The sequence below is a fragment of the Prionailurus bengalensis genome, chromosome A1 (genome assembly GCF_016509475.1).
Source record: "Prionailurus bengalensis isolate Pbe53 chromosome A1, Fcat_Pben_1.1_paternal_pri, whole genome shotgun sequence".
In the NCBI taxonomy this organism is placed as follows: Eukaryota; Metazoa; Chordata; class Mammalia; order Carnivora; family Felidae; genus Prionailurus; species Prionailurus bengalensis.
The window spans coordinates 7,663,315-7,680,316 of NC_057343.1; the positions used below are offsets into that span (position 1 = coordinate 7,663,315).

At 44.0% G+C, this 17,002-nt stretch overlaps 1 protein-coding gene across 1 annotated transcript in view; it reads right to left on the minus strand.

The window, feature by feature from the left end:
- FLT3 (fms related receptor tyrosine kinase 3) overlaps positions 1-16,950 on the minus strand; it is a 75,032-nt gene extending 58,082 nt beyond the window's left edge. The window contains exon 1 of the mRNA XM_043575903.1: positions 16,782-16,950. Coding sequence (XP_043431838.1) covers positions 16,782-16,824 — 43 coding nt within the window. The 5' untranslated portion in view covers positions 16,825-16,950. The remainder of the gene's footprint in view (positions 1-16,781) is intronic.
- Positions 16,951-17,002: the final 52 nt, after the last annotated feature.

The window sequence follows — 17,002 nt, forward strand, 5'->3', positions numbered from 1 at the left end:
TTGCCTGGTTTTGGTTTCAGGGTTATGCTGCCTCATAACATGGCTTTGTAAGTGTTTCCCTCTCTTCTTTTTTCTGGAAGAATTTTCTGGAAAGATTGGCATTCGTGCTTCCTTGAATGTTTGGTAGAATTCACAAATGAAGCCAACCGGTCCTGGATTTTCTTTGTTGGTAGATTTTTCATTACCGATTCAATCTCCTTATTAGCGATTCTGTTCAAATTTTCTGTTCATCTTCCCGGTTCAGTCTCCGGTAGGTTGTATGTTTTTAGAAGTTTATCCATTTCTTCTAGATTGTCCGATTTGTTTGCAAATAAGTGTCCATAATAGTCTCATGATCTTTTGTATTTCCGTGGAGTTTTTATGACCGCTAATTTGAACTCTTTATGGGTGAACCATTTAGCTTTGTTTCACTAAGGTTTGTTTCCGGGGTTTTCACTTCTTCTTTTGTTTGGAACACACTCCTTTTCATTTTCCTTGACTCTCTGTGTTGGTGTCCGTGCATTGGATAAAACAGCCACCTCTCCCAACCTTCACAGAATGGTCTCATGCAGGAGAGGAACCGTCTCAGAAAGTCCAGGCTTAGGTCTTTGTTGGCCCTCAAACCCTTGTGATTGTCCAAGTCGCTGGTTCCTAAGAGTGAGGGTTGGGCCAAGACCTTGTCAGTGTCGCAAAGGGGAGGACCTAAGTAAGATGAACAGTGACTGGAAGGGTGACTCAAAAGTAGTAGCATTTAAAGTCAGGGCTCCAAACCCATGCACATTCCCCCTTCAGGGAGATACTAACAGAAGGAAAATGCAGAGACATGCTTGCTAGCCTCCCCAGTCTTGGGCAGGATCACAGTCAGTTCCTAGATATATGTTAAATTAGGAGCCTAACCCTCAGGCTGCAAACAGGTCTCTTTAAGGGAAAGACTGGGAGACATTTCTATCTGTGGCTTCTGCACCGCACCCTGGGGGGATAACCACAGCGAGTCCTCCCAGGCCCAAAGAACTGCTTCTTTGTTTGCTACAATCTGTTTCTTTGTTTGGTATAGTCTCAAGGATGCAAGCCCCATTGTTTTTCAGAGCCACTGTTTTTCAGAGCCAGGAGTTCTGGGAGCCGGTCCCAAGGTGGAAGTCTTAAAAAATAGGAATGCTAGATGTTGGGTCAAACAAACCCTTTCATTACTCAGGGAGGAGCTGAGGGTGGTGAGTTCCCTCTCGTTTGTATATTGATTGCTATGTCAGGGATTGGGTTCTAGTGAGATTGACATGTGTCTCTGCCTTTTCCACCCATTTCAAGGTGGGTTTTTTTTCCTCATTTCCTCATTGTGTTGGAGCCACTTAGCTAGTTTCTGGATTTCTTTCAGAGAAAATGTTCCATGTGCAGCTGTCGATGTTGTGTGTCCATGGGAGAAAGTGAGTTCAGGAGCCTCCTACATGGCCATCTACAGGTTTTGAGAGTTCTTTTTAAAAATATATTCTGGATACAAGTCCTTTATCAAATATGTAATTGACAATTATTTTCTGCCAGTCTGTGGCTTGTCTTTTGAAGACGAAAATTCTTAATCTTGAAGATGTCCAATTTATCAATCTTCCTTTTATGGATCATGCTTTTGGTTTTGTATCTAAAAATTCTTTGTTCCATCTAAGGTTATAAAGGTTTTCTCCTAGTGTTAGAGTTTCAGGTTTTAAATGTACACTTTAGTTTTACATTTAGGTCTATGATCCATTTTGAGTACTTTAAAAAACATTTTTTTTTTTTAAGTTTATTTATTTATTGAGAGAGGGTGCGTGTGCAAAAGCGGGGAAGAGGCAGAGAGACAGGGAGAGAGAGAATCCCAAGCAGACTCTGCACTGTCAGTGTAGAGTCCTATGTGGGGCTCAAACTTGCAGACCAAGAGATCATGACCTGAGCTGAAACCAGGAGTTGGACACTCAACCAATTGAACCATCCAGGCACCCCATTCTGAGTAGACTTTAAAAAAAAATTTTTTTTTTCAACGTTTATTTATTTTTGGGACAGAGAGAGACAGAGCATGAACAGGGGAGGGGCAGAGAGAGAGGGACACACAGAATCGGAAACAGGCTCCAGGCTCTGAGCCATCAGCCCAGAGCCCGACGCGGGGCTCGAACTCACAGACCGCGAGATCGTGACCTGGCTGAAGTCGGACGCTTAACCGACTGCGCCACCCAGGCGCCCCCTGAGTAGACTTTTTATATGGTATGACTACGGGTCAAAGCTTTTCATATGATTATAGTTACATGTGAATATTCAATTGTTTCAGCACCGTTCACTGAAAGAGTATTGATTTCTCCACTGAATTACTTGTATACCTTCATCAGAAATAAATTGACTGCATATACTTTTCCATTGATCTATTTGTCTATCTGGATGCCAATTCCACATTGTCTCAATTATTGTTGCTTTATAATAAGTCTTGAAATCAAGATGATAAGTTTTACAACTTTGTTCTTTTCACAGTTGTTTTGGGTATTGTAGATCTCTCATTTTCATGTTAATTTCAGAACCAGCCTGTCAAAACCTGCAAAAAAGGTTTGCAGCGATATTGACGGAATTGTATTGAGTCACTGGATCAACTGAGCAAGACTGACATTTTAACAAAAAAATTTTTTTTTTCAACGTTTATTTATTTTTGGGACAGACAGAGACAGAGCATGAACGGGGGAGGGGCAGAGAGAGAGGGAGACACAGAATTGGAAACAGGCTCCAGGCTCTGAGCCATCAGCCCAGAGCCCGACGCGGACCGCAAGATCGTGACCTGGCTGAAGTCGGACGCTTAACTGACTGCGCCACCCAGGCGCCCCAAGACTGACATTTTAACAATATGAGTCTTATAATACATCTATATGGTATATCTCTCTTTATTTAGGTCTCCTTTAATTTCTCTTAGCAATGTATAGTTTTTAGTATACAGATCTTGCCTTTCTTTATCCCTCTTTCATCTTTTTTAAGTTACCTTATATTTTTTCTCCCCTTTCTGATTATTAGTTCTAGAAACACGATTTAACTTCTACACTGATCTTGTGTCCTGCAAACCTGCATAACTTGTTTATTAGTTGTAATTACTTTTTTGTAAGTTCCAAAGGATTTTAGACACAGATGATCATGTTGTCTGCAAATAAAGACAGTTTTACTTCTTCTTTTCCAATTTGGATGCTTGTGATTTCTTTTTCTTGCCTTATTACGCTAGCTGAATCTCCAGTACAATGTTGAAGAGTAGGGAGAATGGACATCCTTGCTTATTTCTGATCTTAGTACAAAATGTTCAGCCATTTGATATTAAGTATGACGTTTGCTAAAGGATTTTCATAGATACTCTTACTTAATTGGAGGAGGATCATGTCTATTCCTACTTTGCTGGGAAATTTTATTAGGAATGGATGTGGAATTTGGTCAAATGCATTTTTTGGTATCTATTGAGATGATCATATAGGTTTGTTTTTTGGTTTTGTTTTTTTAGTGATTTTTCTTCTTTATTGTGTGTATATGGTGAACTACATTGATTCATTTGCAAATGTTAACCAACCCTGCCTTCCTGAAATAAATACCAGTTGGATATGATGTATTATCTTCTTTATATATTGTTGAATTCCATTTGTTAAAGTACTGCTAAAAATTTTTGCATTTATATTATGGTAATTATCGGCCTGCAGGTTTATTTTTGTGTTTTTTTGCTACTAATATCCTCAGTTTGGGTACCATAGAAATGGCCTCATAGAATGAGGTGAGAAGCATTATCTTCTCTTATATTTTCTGGAAAAGTGTGCATAGAATTAGTATTATTTCCTCTTTAAACATTTGGTGGATTCCCCAGTAAAGCCATTCACTCCAGTAGTTTTCATCATGGGAATTAAAAAATATATATTTATTATTTATTTTTGAGGGAGAGAGATAGAGAGTGAGCAGAGGAGGGGCAGATAGAGAGGGAGACAGAACCCCAAGCAGGCTCTGTGTTGTCAGTGCAGAGCCTGATGCAGAGCTAGAACCTATGAACGATGAGATCATGACCTGAGCTGAACAAGAGTCAGATGCTTAACCAACTGAGCCATCCAGGTGCTTCCACTGTGGGAATATTTTTAACTACAAATTCAATTTCTTTTTTTTTAATATATATATTTTTATGTTTTTACTTATTTTTGAGAGAGAGAGTGCAAGCAGGGGAGGGGCAGAGAGAGAGGGAGACACAGAATCCGAACCAGGCTCCAGGCTCTGAGCTGTCAGCACAGAGCCCGACGTGGGGCTCGAACTCACGAACCGTGGGATCATGACCTGAGTCAAAGTAGAACACTTAACCTACTGAGCCACCCAAGAGCCCCTACAAATTCAATTTCTTTAACAGACATAACATTATTTAGATTATCGATTTTCCTCGAATGAACTTTAGTAATATGTGTCTTTCAAGGTATTTTTTTCCATTAAATGGAAGTTGTCAATGTATAGGCATAAAGTCATTAATAACATTTCCATATTATCCTTTTAATATCTATAGATTCTATAGTGATGTTGCCTCTCTTGTTCCTGAGACTGCAAATTTGTGTCTTCTCTCTTTTTTTCCTGATCAGTTTGGCTAGAAGTCTAGCAATATGACTGATCCTTTATTGCTCTTGGTTGCATTGATTTTCTCCTTTTCCCCCCTATTTAATTGATTTTTCACTTTGATATTTGTTTCCTTTCTTTTATTTACACGGGGTTTAATTTGTTATTTTCCTCCTCTAGCTTGTGCTTGAATTCAAGCCCACTGGTCTGAATTTGTAGCATTACAATTTAAGGATGCTAATCATTTAATAATTAATAATTTAATGCTACCAATTTCCTCTTAAGTACTGCTTTAGGAACATCCCTCAAATCCCAATATATTGCATTTCACTTTCCCTCAGTTCAATGTACATTCTCATTTGTTTTTTGGTTACTGCACCGACCCAAGGATTATTTAGAAATGTGTTCTTTGCTTTCCAAATATTTGAGGATTTTCCATGTGCCTTTCTGTTATTGATTTCTAATGTAATACCACTGTAGTCACAGGATAAACTTTATATGTCTTGAATCTTTTAAAATTTACTGAAGCTTGTCTGCTGGCCCAGAATATGATCTAGCTTGATAAGTGTACTGTATGCACTTGAAAAGAATGTACATTCAGCTGTTGTTGAGTGCAATGTTCTATAAATGTAAATTAGGTCAAGTTGGTTGATCAAGTCTTCTATAAATTACTGACTTCTTTTTTTTCCCCTATCAATTATCAGGTTATTGAACTCTCTGAATTGGTCCATTTCTCCTTGCAAGTTCAATCAGATTTTGATCCATGTATTTTCAAGCTCGGTTAAATGCATGAGTGTTTATGATTTTTGTCTTGTGATGACTTAAGCCTTATAGCATTATGACATAACTTTCTGCCTCTTGTAATATTTTTGCTCTGAAGTATACTTTGTTATTTAGCTTCTCCAACTTTTGATTAGTTGTTGGCATGGAACTTTCTCCCCCCATCCTTTTACGTTTAACCTATTTGCGTCTTCATATCCAAGGTTGACTTTATTTATGCACCATATAAGTTGGGTCTTGCTTTTTGGTTTTTGTTTTTGTTTTTAACCAAGTCTGACAACCTCTGCCTTTTAATTTGATGTGTAAATCATTGAAATTTAATGAGATTATTAATAGGCTTAGGCTCATATTATTCTTTGTTTTCTATTTGTTCCATCTGTCCTTTTTTTCCCCCCTTTCCTCTTTTTCTACCTCCTTTGGGAATAATTGAGTATATTTTATGATTCTACTTCATCTTATTTCTTCAGTGATTAGCTATAATGCTTTGTTTTGTTATTTAAGCAATTGCTTTAAGCTTTATAGTATGCATCTTTACCCTAAAGCAGTCTTTTAAGTGCTGTTATACCACATTATGTATAATATAAAGAGCTTACAGGGGTGCCTGGGTGGCTCAGTCAGTTAAGTGTCAATTTCAGGTCAGGTCACGATCTTGTGGTTCGTGAGTTCGAGCCCCGCGGTCGGGCTCTGTGCTGACAGCTCAGAGCCTGGAGCCTGCTTTGGCTTCTGTGCCTCCCTCTCTCTCTCTGCCCCTCCCCTACTTGTGCTCTGTCTCTGTCTCTCAAAAATAAATAAACTTTTGAAAAACTTTTACTATAAGGACTTTACAATAGTATATTTCAATTTCATCCCTCCCAGGTTTTGTGCTATCACTATCACACATTGCATTTCTATATAAGGTATAAACCCAACAAGTTACTGTTATTATTTTGCATTAAATAGTCAATCATCTTCCATAGGGGTTTAAACAATAAAAAAAAAAATCTTATATTTACTCACTTCTGGAGGTCAAATATCCATGTCATGGGAAATAATGGGGAAAAGGAGGTCAGAAAAAGATAGCTGATAAAATAATGGAGGAAAAATTTCATTTCCAAACCTGATATAAATGTAAACCCACAGGTAAGAAGCCCAACAAAACCCAAACACATGACTCAGGAAGAAAACTACAACAATATATCATAAAGAGGAACTCTTAAAAGCATCAGAGAAAAAGGATACATTCTAATAGCAGACTTACATGTATCTATGACCAACCAAAGTTCTCACAGATGCTCTATTCATTTTATTTTGTCTTTTCTCTCTGTTCATTTTGGATTGTTTCTATTGCCGTCTTCAAGTTCACTAATCCTTTCTTCTGCAGTCAGTATGCTGTCAAACCCTTCCAGTGTAATCATAATTTTCATCTCTAGAAGTTCAATTTGTGTGATTTTTTTTTTTTTTTGTATTTACTATGTCCCTGCTTAGCTTGTCTAATCTTTCCTCTAGCTTCAGGACTATGTGGAATATAATATAACAACTATTTGAATGTTCTTGCCTACTAATTCTGTATTTGAGGTCACTTCTGGGTCTCTTCTTCATGACTGATTTTTCTCCTTATTATGGGTTGAATTTTTATCCTTTGTCTATTAACTTGTAACTGGTTGCTGGGCATTGTGAATTTCACGTGGTGTCAGATATTTCTGCATTTGGTTACATAGTTTTGAACATTTTTATGGGAGGCAGTTGAGTTCATTGTAAACATTTTATTCCTTTCAGGTCTTCCTTTAAGCTTGGTTAGGTGGGACCAGAGCAGTGTCTAGTCCAGGGCTAATTTTCTCCACTAGTGGACTTCATCAGAACGAATAACTTCTGCTCTCCAATAATACTCTCTTAGAAAAATGAAAACAGAAGCCATGGACTGGGAAAAATATTTTCAAAACAAACAACCTGGTTTTTCAAAAATGGGCAAAAGATTTTAGGAAACACTTCACCAAACATAATACGGGATGACAGTTAAGCACACGGAAAGACGACCAACATCATCAGTCATTCGGGAAATGTAAATTAAAACCACCATGACATATGCTGTACCCCTATTAGAAGGGTTAAAAAACAAACACAAAAAACATACCAAGTGATGACAATGACCTTGAGAAACTGGCAGTTTCTCATAACGTTGAACGTTCACTGAGCAAACATTCCAGCAACACAATGACACTTCCGGGTGTGTACCCAAGAGAAATTAAAACCTGTGCTCCCAGCAAAACTTGCCTTCGAGTATTTATAGCAGCGTTATTGACAACTGCCAGAAACTAGAAGCAAACAAATGAACTTCAGCTGATTAATGGCTAAACAAACTGTGCCACGTCCAATAATGAAATACTACTCAGCAACAGAAAGGAAAAAAAAAAAAAAGTACCGTTAAAAAGAAAACCGCAGGCCCAAACAGAGCTATTTACGCTAGGCCAAGTCACCAAACCGGGGCTTAATACCTCACCTAATTCCCGTTTCAACCTTTCCCAGAAGTGTAGTCTTAACCAGTTAGTCAGAAATGTCTTCCGGTCAGCTCCAATGAGTTAATCTGTCACAGGGGCCATCCCCAAGCCCCAAAGAAAGATGAGGCAATCCACCTAATAAGACACCCTGTATATGTCCCTAAGGGAAAGTGACCTTGTCTGCAACAACCCTTTCTTTTCTTTTGCTGACTGCCCTATCTCATGTCTGTCTAGAAAACCCTTCTGTTTTGCACAACTCCTGGAGCTCCCCTCTACCTGCTACATGGGGCGCTGCCCGATTCATGGAGCACTTAATAAGGCCAACTATATCTTCAAAGGTACTTCACTGACTTTTGTTTCCTGATTACTGATATCCGTAACAACATGGATAGATCTCACGTAATTACGAGGCGTGAAAGAAACAGACTCAAAAGTCTCCATGTTATAAAATTCCACTTACATGACCTTCTGGAAAAGGAAAAATGATAGGGGCAGAAAAGAAGTCACTGGTCACCAGGGGTTGGATGCTGGGTATTGGGGTTGATTAACTACAAAGAAGAGTAAGAGAAGCTCTGGGGTGGGGTGGGGGGTGGGGGGTGGAATGGAAATGTTCTATATTTTATTTTATTTTATTTTTCAACGTTTATTTATTTTTGGGACAGAGAGAGACAGAGCATGAACGGGGGAGGGGCAGAGAGAGAGGGAGACACAGAATCGGAAACAGGCTCCAGGCTCTGAGCCATCAGCCCAGAGCCCGACGCGGGGCTCGAACTCACAGACCGCGAGATCGTGACCTGGCTGAAGTCGGACGCTGAACCGACTGCGCCACCCAGGCGCCCCCCCATCTGTTGTGTTCTTGAAGCCGGTCCTCTTTTCATATCAAGACTATGATTTCAAACATCCCTTTCTTCCCCCCTCACTCCCGGCACTGCCTTATCCTCAGCAACCACGAACGCGCCTTAGAGTCACTCGTCCCACCAACAAAGTTAAACTCTCCCCTGATTCCCTATTGCCCGACGCTTAACCGACTGCGCCACCCAGGCGCCCCGAAATGTTCTATATTTTAATAGTGGTGCTAGTTATATAATAATATGTGTTGGCTAAGTTCTGGGAACCGCACACCAAAAAGGGTAAAATTTGCAATAGGACAATTGTACCTTAATAGACCCCACTTTGAAAAAAGCCAAAGGAAGAATCGGCCGCCATGGAGATTAAAGTTCTTAATGAGAATCCATTCCAAAACCCTGGTAGCACTTCCCAGAGTCCAGTTCCTTTGTTTTTTTTTTTTTAATGTTTATTTATTTATTTATTTATTTTGGGGGGGGGGAGAGGGAGAGGGAGAGGGAGGGGCAGGGAGAGCATCCCCAACAGACTCCACACTGCCACCCCGATGTGGGGCTTGAACCCATTAACCATGAGATCATGACCTGAGTCGAAATCAAGAGTCGGATGCGTATCCCCCTAGAGTCCAGTTCTAAACACAGTCTGAGGAATGAAGACAACTTTGGAATTGGAAAAGTGTTCCCAAAGCCGCAAGATTTGAAAATGCAGGGCTAGAGTGGAGGTGGGGATAAGTGGAGGAAAAAAAAAAAATTAGCACCAATCGAAAATAAAATTTTAGGTAAAAGTAGAATCTTCTCCACTGAAAGTGTGATGGATGTAGACATTATAAAACAAATCAGAGAATGCCGGGGCACCTCATTTTCAGGTTCCCCAAGGTGAGTCTCCTGGGGAGCAGAGAGCTGACAAAGACTTCAAAGTTTTGAGTTTCAAGCCCCTGTTCTAAGAGTCACCTACTTGGATTGCAGAAAGTCCTTCGACCTTTCTAGGCCCCATTTCCCCGCACCTAGTAAATGAGGGCGGTAGACAGGACTGGGGTGGTGTAATAAATCTATTTGACCAGTCCGGATTCCTGGCACAAACCTAAAACCCTTGGAATGTTCTGATAGGAGAGTCTTTTGTTATCCATGATGGGACTCTATTGAGCACACTAAAGTTGATGCTAATGATGCAACTTGGGTGGGGGGCCCTAGATGGCCTCAGGATGCGGCTGATCACCAGAAAGACCAAGTAATGAGAGGGTGGGAGCTTTCAGCCCCACCCGCTGACCTCTGGGAAGAGGGGAAGCCGCTGATAAAACGCCACAAGTATTCTTGAACTGGGAGATTCAATGAGCTTCCGGGTTGGAGAGCACCCGGAGGTGGCCAGAGCGTGGCTTCCTGGAGAGGGTGTGGAAGCCCATCTCTCCTTCCCACACCCTTGCTCTATGCCTCTCTTTCAGCTGGCTGCCCTTGAGTTAGATCCTTTTATAACAAACTGGTGCTCTAGTAAGTAAAATGCTTTTCTAAGTTCCGTGAGCTGCTGTAGCAAACTAATTGAACCTGGGGGGGGGGGGGTGGGGGGGCGGTGCTCATGAAAACCATAGATTTCCAGCCCCCTTTCAGAAGTCCGGTGACAGCCTGGACTTGGGATTGACATCTGAAATGGCAAGAGTGGGGACCTGAACCCCTAACCTGTGGGATCTGATACTGTCTCCAGGTGTACAGAGTCAAATATGAGGGGAATTGTAGGACATCCAACTGGTATTTGAGAATTGCGTGGTGTGGGGAACACCCCCTGCAACACGCACGCCCGCGCGCACACACACACGCGCGCACACACACTTTTGGCGGCCAGAAGTGTTCAGTGCTGTTACTGCAGAGGAAACATACAGGAGTGTTTTTTTGTTTTTTTTGGTTTTTTTTTAGAACTAGAGTAGCTCTTAAAAAAATAGAACTGGGTAGCTCTAAGGTCTGGTCCTCTCATGCTCTTTTTTCTGCAAATTCTCTTGATTTTAACTACCATCGGTTTGCTCATGTGTTTCAAATTCATCCCTTCAGTATGTTTGGCTCCATGTCTGGGCAGCCCCGGGAATCTTAAACTCACGGATCTCCCCTTTTTCCTTCCTAAACCTACTCCCTCCTTTCTCTTCCCTCTCAGTCGAAGGCAGAAACTCAGAAGCTCTCTTTGCCTCCTCCCCCTCCCTCACTTCCCATCAGCCAGGCAGTTGCCAAGCGCTGACATTTTAACCTCTTGGTAATTCCCAAACCCGGAGGCAACTCTGCATCTCTGTAACCACTGCCGTACTTCAAACCCTAGTCGTCCCTGGCCCGGGCTACTGCCCACACCTTGCTAGCTGGCCTCCCCGCCGTGGGCCTGTCGGCCTGATAGCCACCCTCCATACAGACGCCAGAAATGTCTTTCTAAAACATGCACCAGAGCGTGCCCCCCTCCTGCTTAAAACCCCTCAACAACTTAGAGCAATGGTGCTTACTCACTCTTTCTTGAGTCACAGGCCTCTTTGAAAACCTGATGAATGCAATTCACCTGCTCTCCAAAACAAGCAACGAAACACACCCCCACACCCCCACACACCCTGGTGAGGAATACAATGGATCAGTGAATTCCGTCCAGAGATTCTTGGTCTACACTGTAAAGTCCAGGTCCCTCATCCCATCAGAACACTATTTAGACATTACACACTGAGCCTCTGGCAACCCAGAAGTTTTTTTTTTTAAAGCTGTCCCCTGAACAGTCTTCGGACTACGTTCTGAATCACAACTTTTCAAAGGATAGTTACTCTACCCTGGAGGCCTTATACTTTGTCTCTCAGCCACCCAGAACGGAAGTCTACTTTTCCATCCACTGCATGTTTCTTACCGCCGTTCCCTTTCTCTGCCGCCCTGTTCGCCTGGAATGTCCTCCTCCACCCCTTTCCCAGTCAACTCTTCCTTATCTTTCTAGTCACGGCTCTGGCATGACCTCCACTTGGAAGCCTGGCCTTCTCTTCTCAGTCTGGGTTACAGGCTCCGTCCCTGTGCAGATTTCCAAAATCGAACTGCAATTCTCCTTCTATGTGCCTGACCTTTTCCCGCCAATGCCCCCGACGTCAGACTGTGAGCTCTTTGAAAGCAGGAACCGGTACTATGCGGGACTTCATACAAGTCCGAGATATGGACGGTGCTCTAAAGCGTCTAAGAAGGGAAGGAGGAAAATCCTAATGATTTCTTTAGACTTCAGATACCGCTCTTTCTGCAAAGCACATGCCTACCAAGGAATGCATCCAATGATGAAGGAGTAAGATACTGCTTATCTCCTCTTTACAAATGAACTCAAGTGCGGAGAAATTCCCTGCCTGAGTAAAGAACACGTTTCCTAACTGTCTTGTTAGTCCTAATATATCTGCGTTGCCTCCAAGAACAGAATCCCTAACATTAGGAAAATCATAACTCAAGCAGCAAAGCATGTGAAGCCTGAATTCAGTGAATATCTTATAATCAAAACACAACAAACAGCCTAGATAAATAATGACAATATCCTGTTTTAGTATAGACTGTAAATAATTTTTTGGAGGACTCTTGGCTACCATTTGACTTCTAATGACAGCAGTGAAAAAATATTTTACTGTTTAACCTTAAAAATAACAATAGTTCCTCTTTTAGGATCTTATGCAATTCCTCTAGCCACAAAAGAACACTGTGTGTGTGTACTTTATATTATTTTTAAATTTCCTTCACATGTGTTGGTACCCATAGAACAGAATTGCATGATTCAAATTAACGACCATCAGTGAGTTCTGCAAAGGCTTTTACCACTTGAGGACCACTGATGGTATTAGAATCAAAGGGGACCTGAACATCAGACCACCAGGTCCGGTGTCCCATCTAAGCCATAGGAGGTATCAACCAAATGTAATGAAGTCACCTAAGTGTAAATCTCATATAGCCCCCAAAAGAGAGAAAAACCTTTGGCCCCATGACTCTGGCTACCTAGCTAAGAAGTGGCTAAGGCTGTTTTGGAAGTCATGGAAAAATCTTAAGGTCACACTGTCACCTGATGAAAGCCAAAAAACTCTACTCAGACAAAATGCCTACAGTGAGACTCACAAGAGTCTGTTATTTGAAGGCTAGAGCAGGGTGGCAAGACCAAGGAAAGCAAATGACAAAGCAGGCTAAGCTAATGCTCAGCCCCTCACACCCCCTTCTCCAAATTCTTACTCCTATTCTCTGCAAGATCCCTTTCAAAATCAAGAAAAATGATACAATACCATACTTTTGAAGTTCTTTGCTTTTTGTCAACTCAGAATCTTTACCCAAAGATGAAGACAGTGTCAGGTGGGAGAGAGTCAGCAAGATTGTTATCTTGAACACTGAATGTTAGGGGCTCTTGTCACACTGCTTGCCTTAGTTTCGTTCAAGAATGACAAGATGACAGGAACAAAAAGGACAGGGGAGAATGTGCTGGCATTAAGCCTTCCTGTGAGCTCCCCAAGGGAGCAAAGATGTTCTCTGGGAGCAAAGGGAGGTCGATACACTTTGTTCAAAGAACCATTTAGAAAATGTCTTCTTCTCAAGCCTTAAAACATGGCCATATTGAACTCTGGAACAGTCCATTAGTTTAATTTTCTTTTTTTTTTTTTTAATTTTTTTTTTCAACGTTTATTTATTTCTGGGACAGAGAGAGACAGAGCTTGAACGGGGGAGGGGCACAGAGAGAGGGAGACACAGAATCGGAAACAGGCTCCAGGCTCTGAGCCATCAGCCCAGAGCCCGACGTGGGGCTCGAACTCACAAACCGCGAGATCGTGTCCTGGCTGAAGCCGGACACTTAACCGACTGCGCCACCCAGGCGCCCCATTAGTTTAATTTTCAATGCGAGAGCAGTTTCTTTCCCACAACCATGAAATATAGTATATCTACGTGTAAGTAGTTTTGGGGGACAAAAGTCTCGAGATTTCCATTCTAACCTGGTTAAAGTTTCTTTCATTGAAGGATGCTATTTTTTCATCTATAGGTAGCGATCCTTAACCACTGTGTGGGAAGGTTTATCTGAGAGCCAGCTTTGTTCCTCCAGCCTTGATCTCTGGCATCCTTATACCCCTTGTGCCCAGAACAGCAATAAGTGCTCAATAAAAGTTTATCAAATAGGGGCGCCTGGGTGGCGCAGTCGGTTAAGCGTCCGGCTTCAGCCAGGTCACGAGCTCGCGGTCCGGGAGTTCGAGTCCCGCGTCGGGCTCTGGGCTGATGGCTCAGAGCCCGGAGCCTGTTTCCGATTCTGTGTCTCCCTCTCTCTCTGCCCCTCCCCCGTTCATGCTCTGTCTCTCTCTGTCCCAAAAATAAATAAACGTTGAAAAAAAAATTAAAAAAAAAAAGTTTATCAAATAAAAAATGTTTTTCTTTCTCATACACGCTCCCTTGACTGAAAGTGCCCTCTCGGTTATAAAAAGTAGAGCCACTCTTTAATGGAAGGAAAAGAGTTCACAACTCAACCTAAAAGGCTGATTTACTATGGGTAGACGCGAAGTACCCAAGAAGAAACGAACGGCCGATCCAAATGTGTATGACGGCCACAATTAGAACCAGAGTTTTAGAATCAAAGGGGACCCGAACATCAGGCCGTCAGGTCTGGTGTCCCGTCTAATCCAAACCTGTCTCTGCCCGGCATCCACCTCTGCCTCCACCTGCTCCTGAAACATCCCCCCTCAGGCTGACGGTTCACAAGAAGGCAAATAAAGCAAGAAGAACAAAAAGGGCAAAGGATGGCAATAAAATGTGTAATTCAAGGCTCTGACCACGACTTTTCGGACACGAATGAAAGAGACAGCATCGTACTTCTTCAACTATTGGAACCCCCCTCCTCGTGCCCAGTATCCGCACCATGAAGCCATGGGAAGCACGTTTCCGATCTTTAAATCCTACTTAGAAAGCCTCATCAGTATTCACGAGGTAGAACTTTACAATCTAAGGGAAATGGGGATCACATCTTCTGATTCAAGGAATTGAAAGCTCTTAAATAGTTTAAAGTCATCCCATGAAGTTTCTCACTTTATGCTCCCTTATTCAAGAAAATCTGTAACACCAGCGAGTGGCAGAGAGATGTGAGGAACTGGAACTTCCAAAAGCTGCCAGCGGGAGTGTTAAATCAGGAGGGCCACTCGGGAAAACTGATGGTGTCTACCAGAATTGAATATATGCCTTTCCCTGGGACCTGGGAGTTGTACTGGTGGGCATCATCCTAAGAGAAATGAGTGTTTAGGTCCGCCAAAAACACAAGAATGGTCACAGCAGTGTCACTCCTAATTATACAAAATTGGAAACAGCCTAAATGTTCTTCAACAACAGAATGGGTAAATCAATTGTAGAGTACATTCGTATTTGGGAAGAGCACTCAGCAGTTAAAACACACTCCCCCACCCCCACCCCACACACACACCATTGCTACTGAGAACAAGATTGAATCTCCTAATCACGATATTGAATAAAAGAAGCTGTACTTAAAAGAGTATGCAGGATGATGTGGTTTACACGCGGTTCAAAAACAGGCAAAGCCATGGTATTAGAAGTCAGAATCGAGGCTACCTCTGGGGGATAGTGACTAAGAGGGGGCGGGGCTAGAATTGCTCCATATCTATATCCAAGGGTATGTGGGTACATACACATATAAACACTAATGGGACTGTACTGTTGGGAGGTGTGCATATTCGCTGCATGCAGATTATACCTCATTTAGAAGAATCTGGAAAGAGATGTAGAAATCTCTGAGGCTGTTCCTAAATATAAAAGCACTCAGTGCAGCTTGAATATAGTTGCAAGTACTGATCTTCCTACTTCCAGAAAGCCTCTGAATGCTACTGACAAATTCACCTACTCCTTAACATCATACGCAGCAGAGAGCTAGCTGACTCTGGAAAACATATTGTACGATACATTTGAAATGTACATATTTACCAATTCGCAAGGATAAATGTTTAAGAAACGCAAAATGTCTGTGTTCCCACTCTTTTCTCCCTTATGTTCCATTTCCTACTCGATAATTCTGAGTTAATTTTTACCAAAAGCCATTGGAAATAATTCCTGCACGTCTCTAATGAAAATTACTTTACGTCCCACTGAGATTTCAAGTTAGAATGCTGGAATTCTGGAGCTGGAGGAGACACACAGGGCACCCTCACAGGACAGAGGAGGACGCCAGGACGGCATCGGTGGGTGCCAGTCCCAAGGTTGCTGGACCAGACAGGGGCCCAAGGCTCCCGGGCTCCTCAGCCTCCCAGAAACGTCTCTCTCCTTCACCCTGAACTCGAATCGACCCTCTCATCTTTCCAAATCGATGAGGTGGCTCTAAAGGGGATTTTTTTTTTTTTTCGTCTTTCTTTCTTGCATTGCCAGCTGCGCGCTACCCAGCAGATTATTTGGGGACAGTCAGCTGAGTCCTTGAAAACCCCCTTGGGGCTTAATGCCGGGATAAAAAAGATAAAAAAACCAAGTACAGGAGGCACGGACCGCTGATATTCTCATATGTAAATCCTGCTTGTATAACATTCCCGAAGCGGCGATTCGCTGACCCCACCGAAATTCGGCAGGGGTGGGGGTCGTTACTCGGGATGACTAGCTCCGGGGGAGAACGGCGGGCGCCTTGCCTCCTCCGAGCGCACTCGGCAAATCGTAGCCTCCAACGAGGAGCCGAAGACGCCACTCCGGAGTGGCCAGGGTCGCGCCAGGCGCCGTCCGGAGCCACCTGGCGCCACCCCCGCGGCCGCGGCCTCGGGCGGACGGCCCGGCAACCCGGCGCGCGGGCCGAGCGGGCGGCGACGCGGGCGCTGGGGGCAGGCGGGCGGCGCGGCCCCGGCTCCGGGTCGGCCGCGGGCAGCGCGCCGGGAGGCCGCCCGCGGGGTCCGGGCCGCCGTCAGGGACGCGGGACCGCGCCGGGGCGGCGGCGTTACAGGGGAGGGAAGACGCCGCGGGGGTGGACCGGCGGGGGCCGCGGGGGCCCGCCGAAGAGGGGAGGGGCGCGGGAGCGAGGGAAGAGCGAGCGCGGGGAGGAGCGAGGCGGCGGGGACCGGGAGGCGCGCGCCCGGGGCCGCCGTGCGGGGTGGGGAGGGGGAAGGGTGGGGGGGGCGAGGGCCGCGCCGGGGGGCTGCGGGGGCTTGCGAGCGGGCGTGCGGGGCCTTACCGAGCAGCGGCAGCCGGCCGCCACGGCGCGCCCACGCCGGCATGGCCTCCGGAGCCCGGGGTCCCCAGGCCGCGCCGGCCCAGCCCTGCGATGCCGCCCAGAGCGGCGCGCCCCGCGCTGCAGGTGGCTCGCTTAAGGATGCGCGTCACCGACCGCAAATTCCCTCGGACTGGTGCAAAGTGGAAGGGGGGAGGATCCCTCTCCCCACCGGCAGGGGCCGA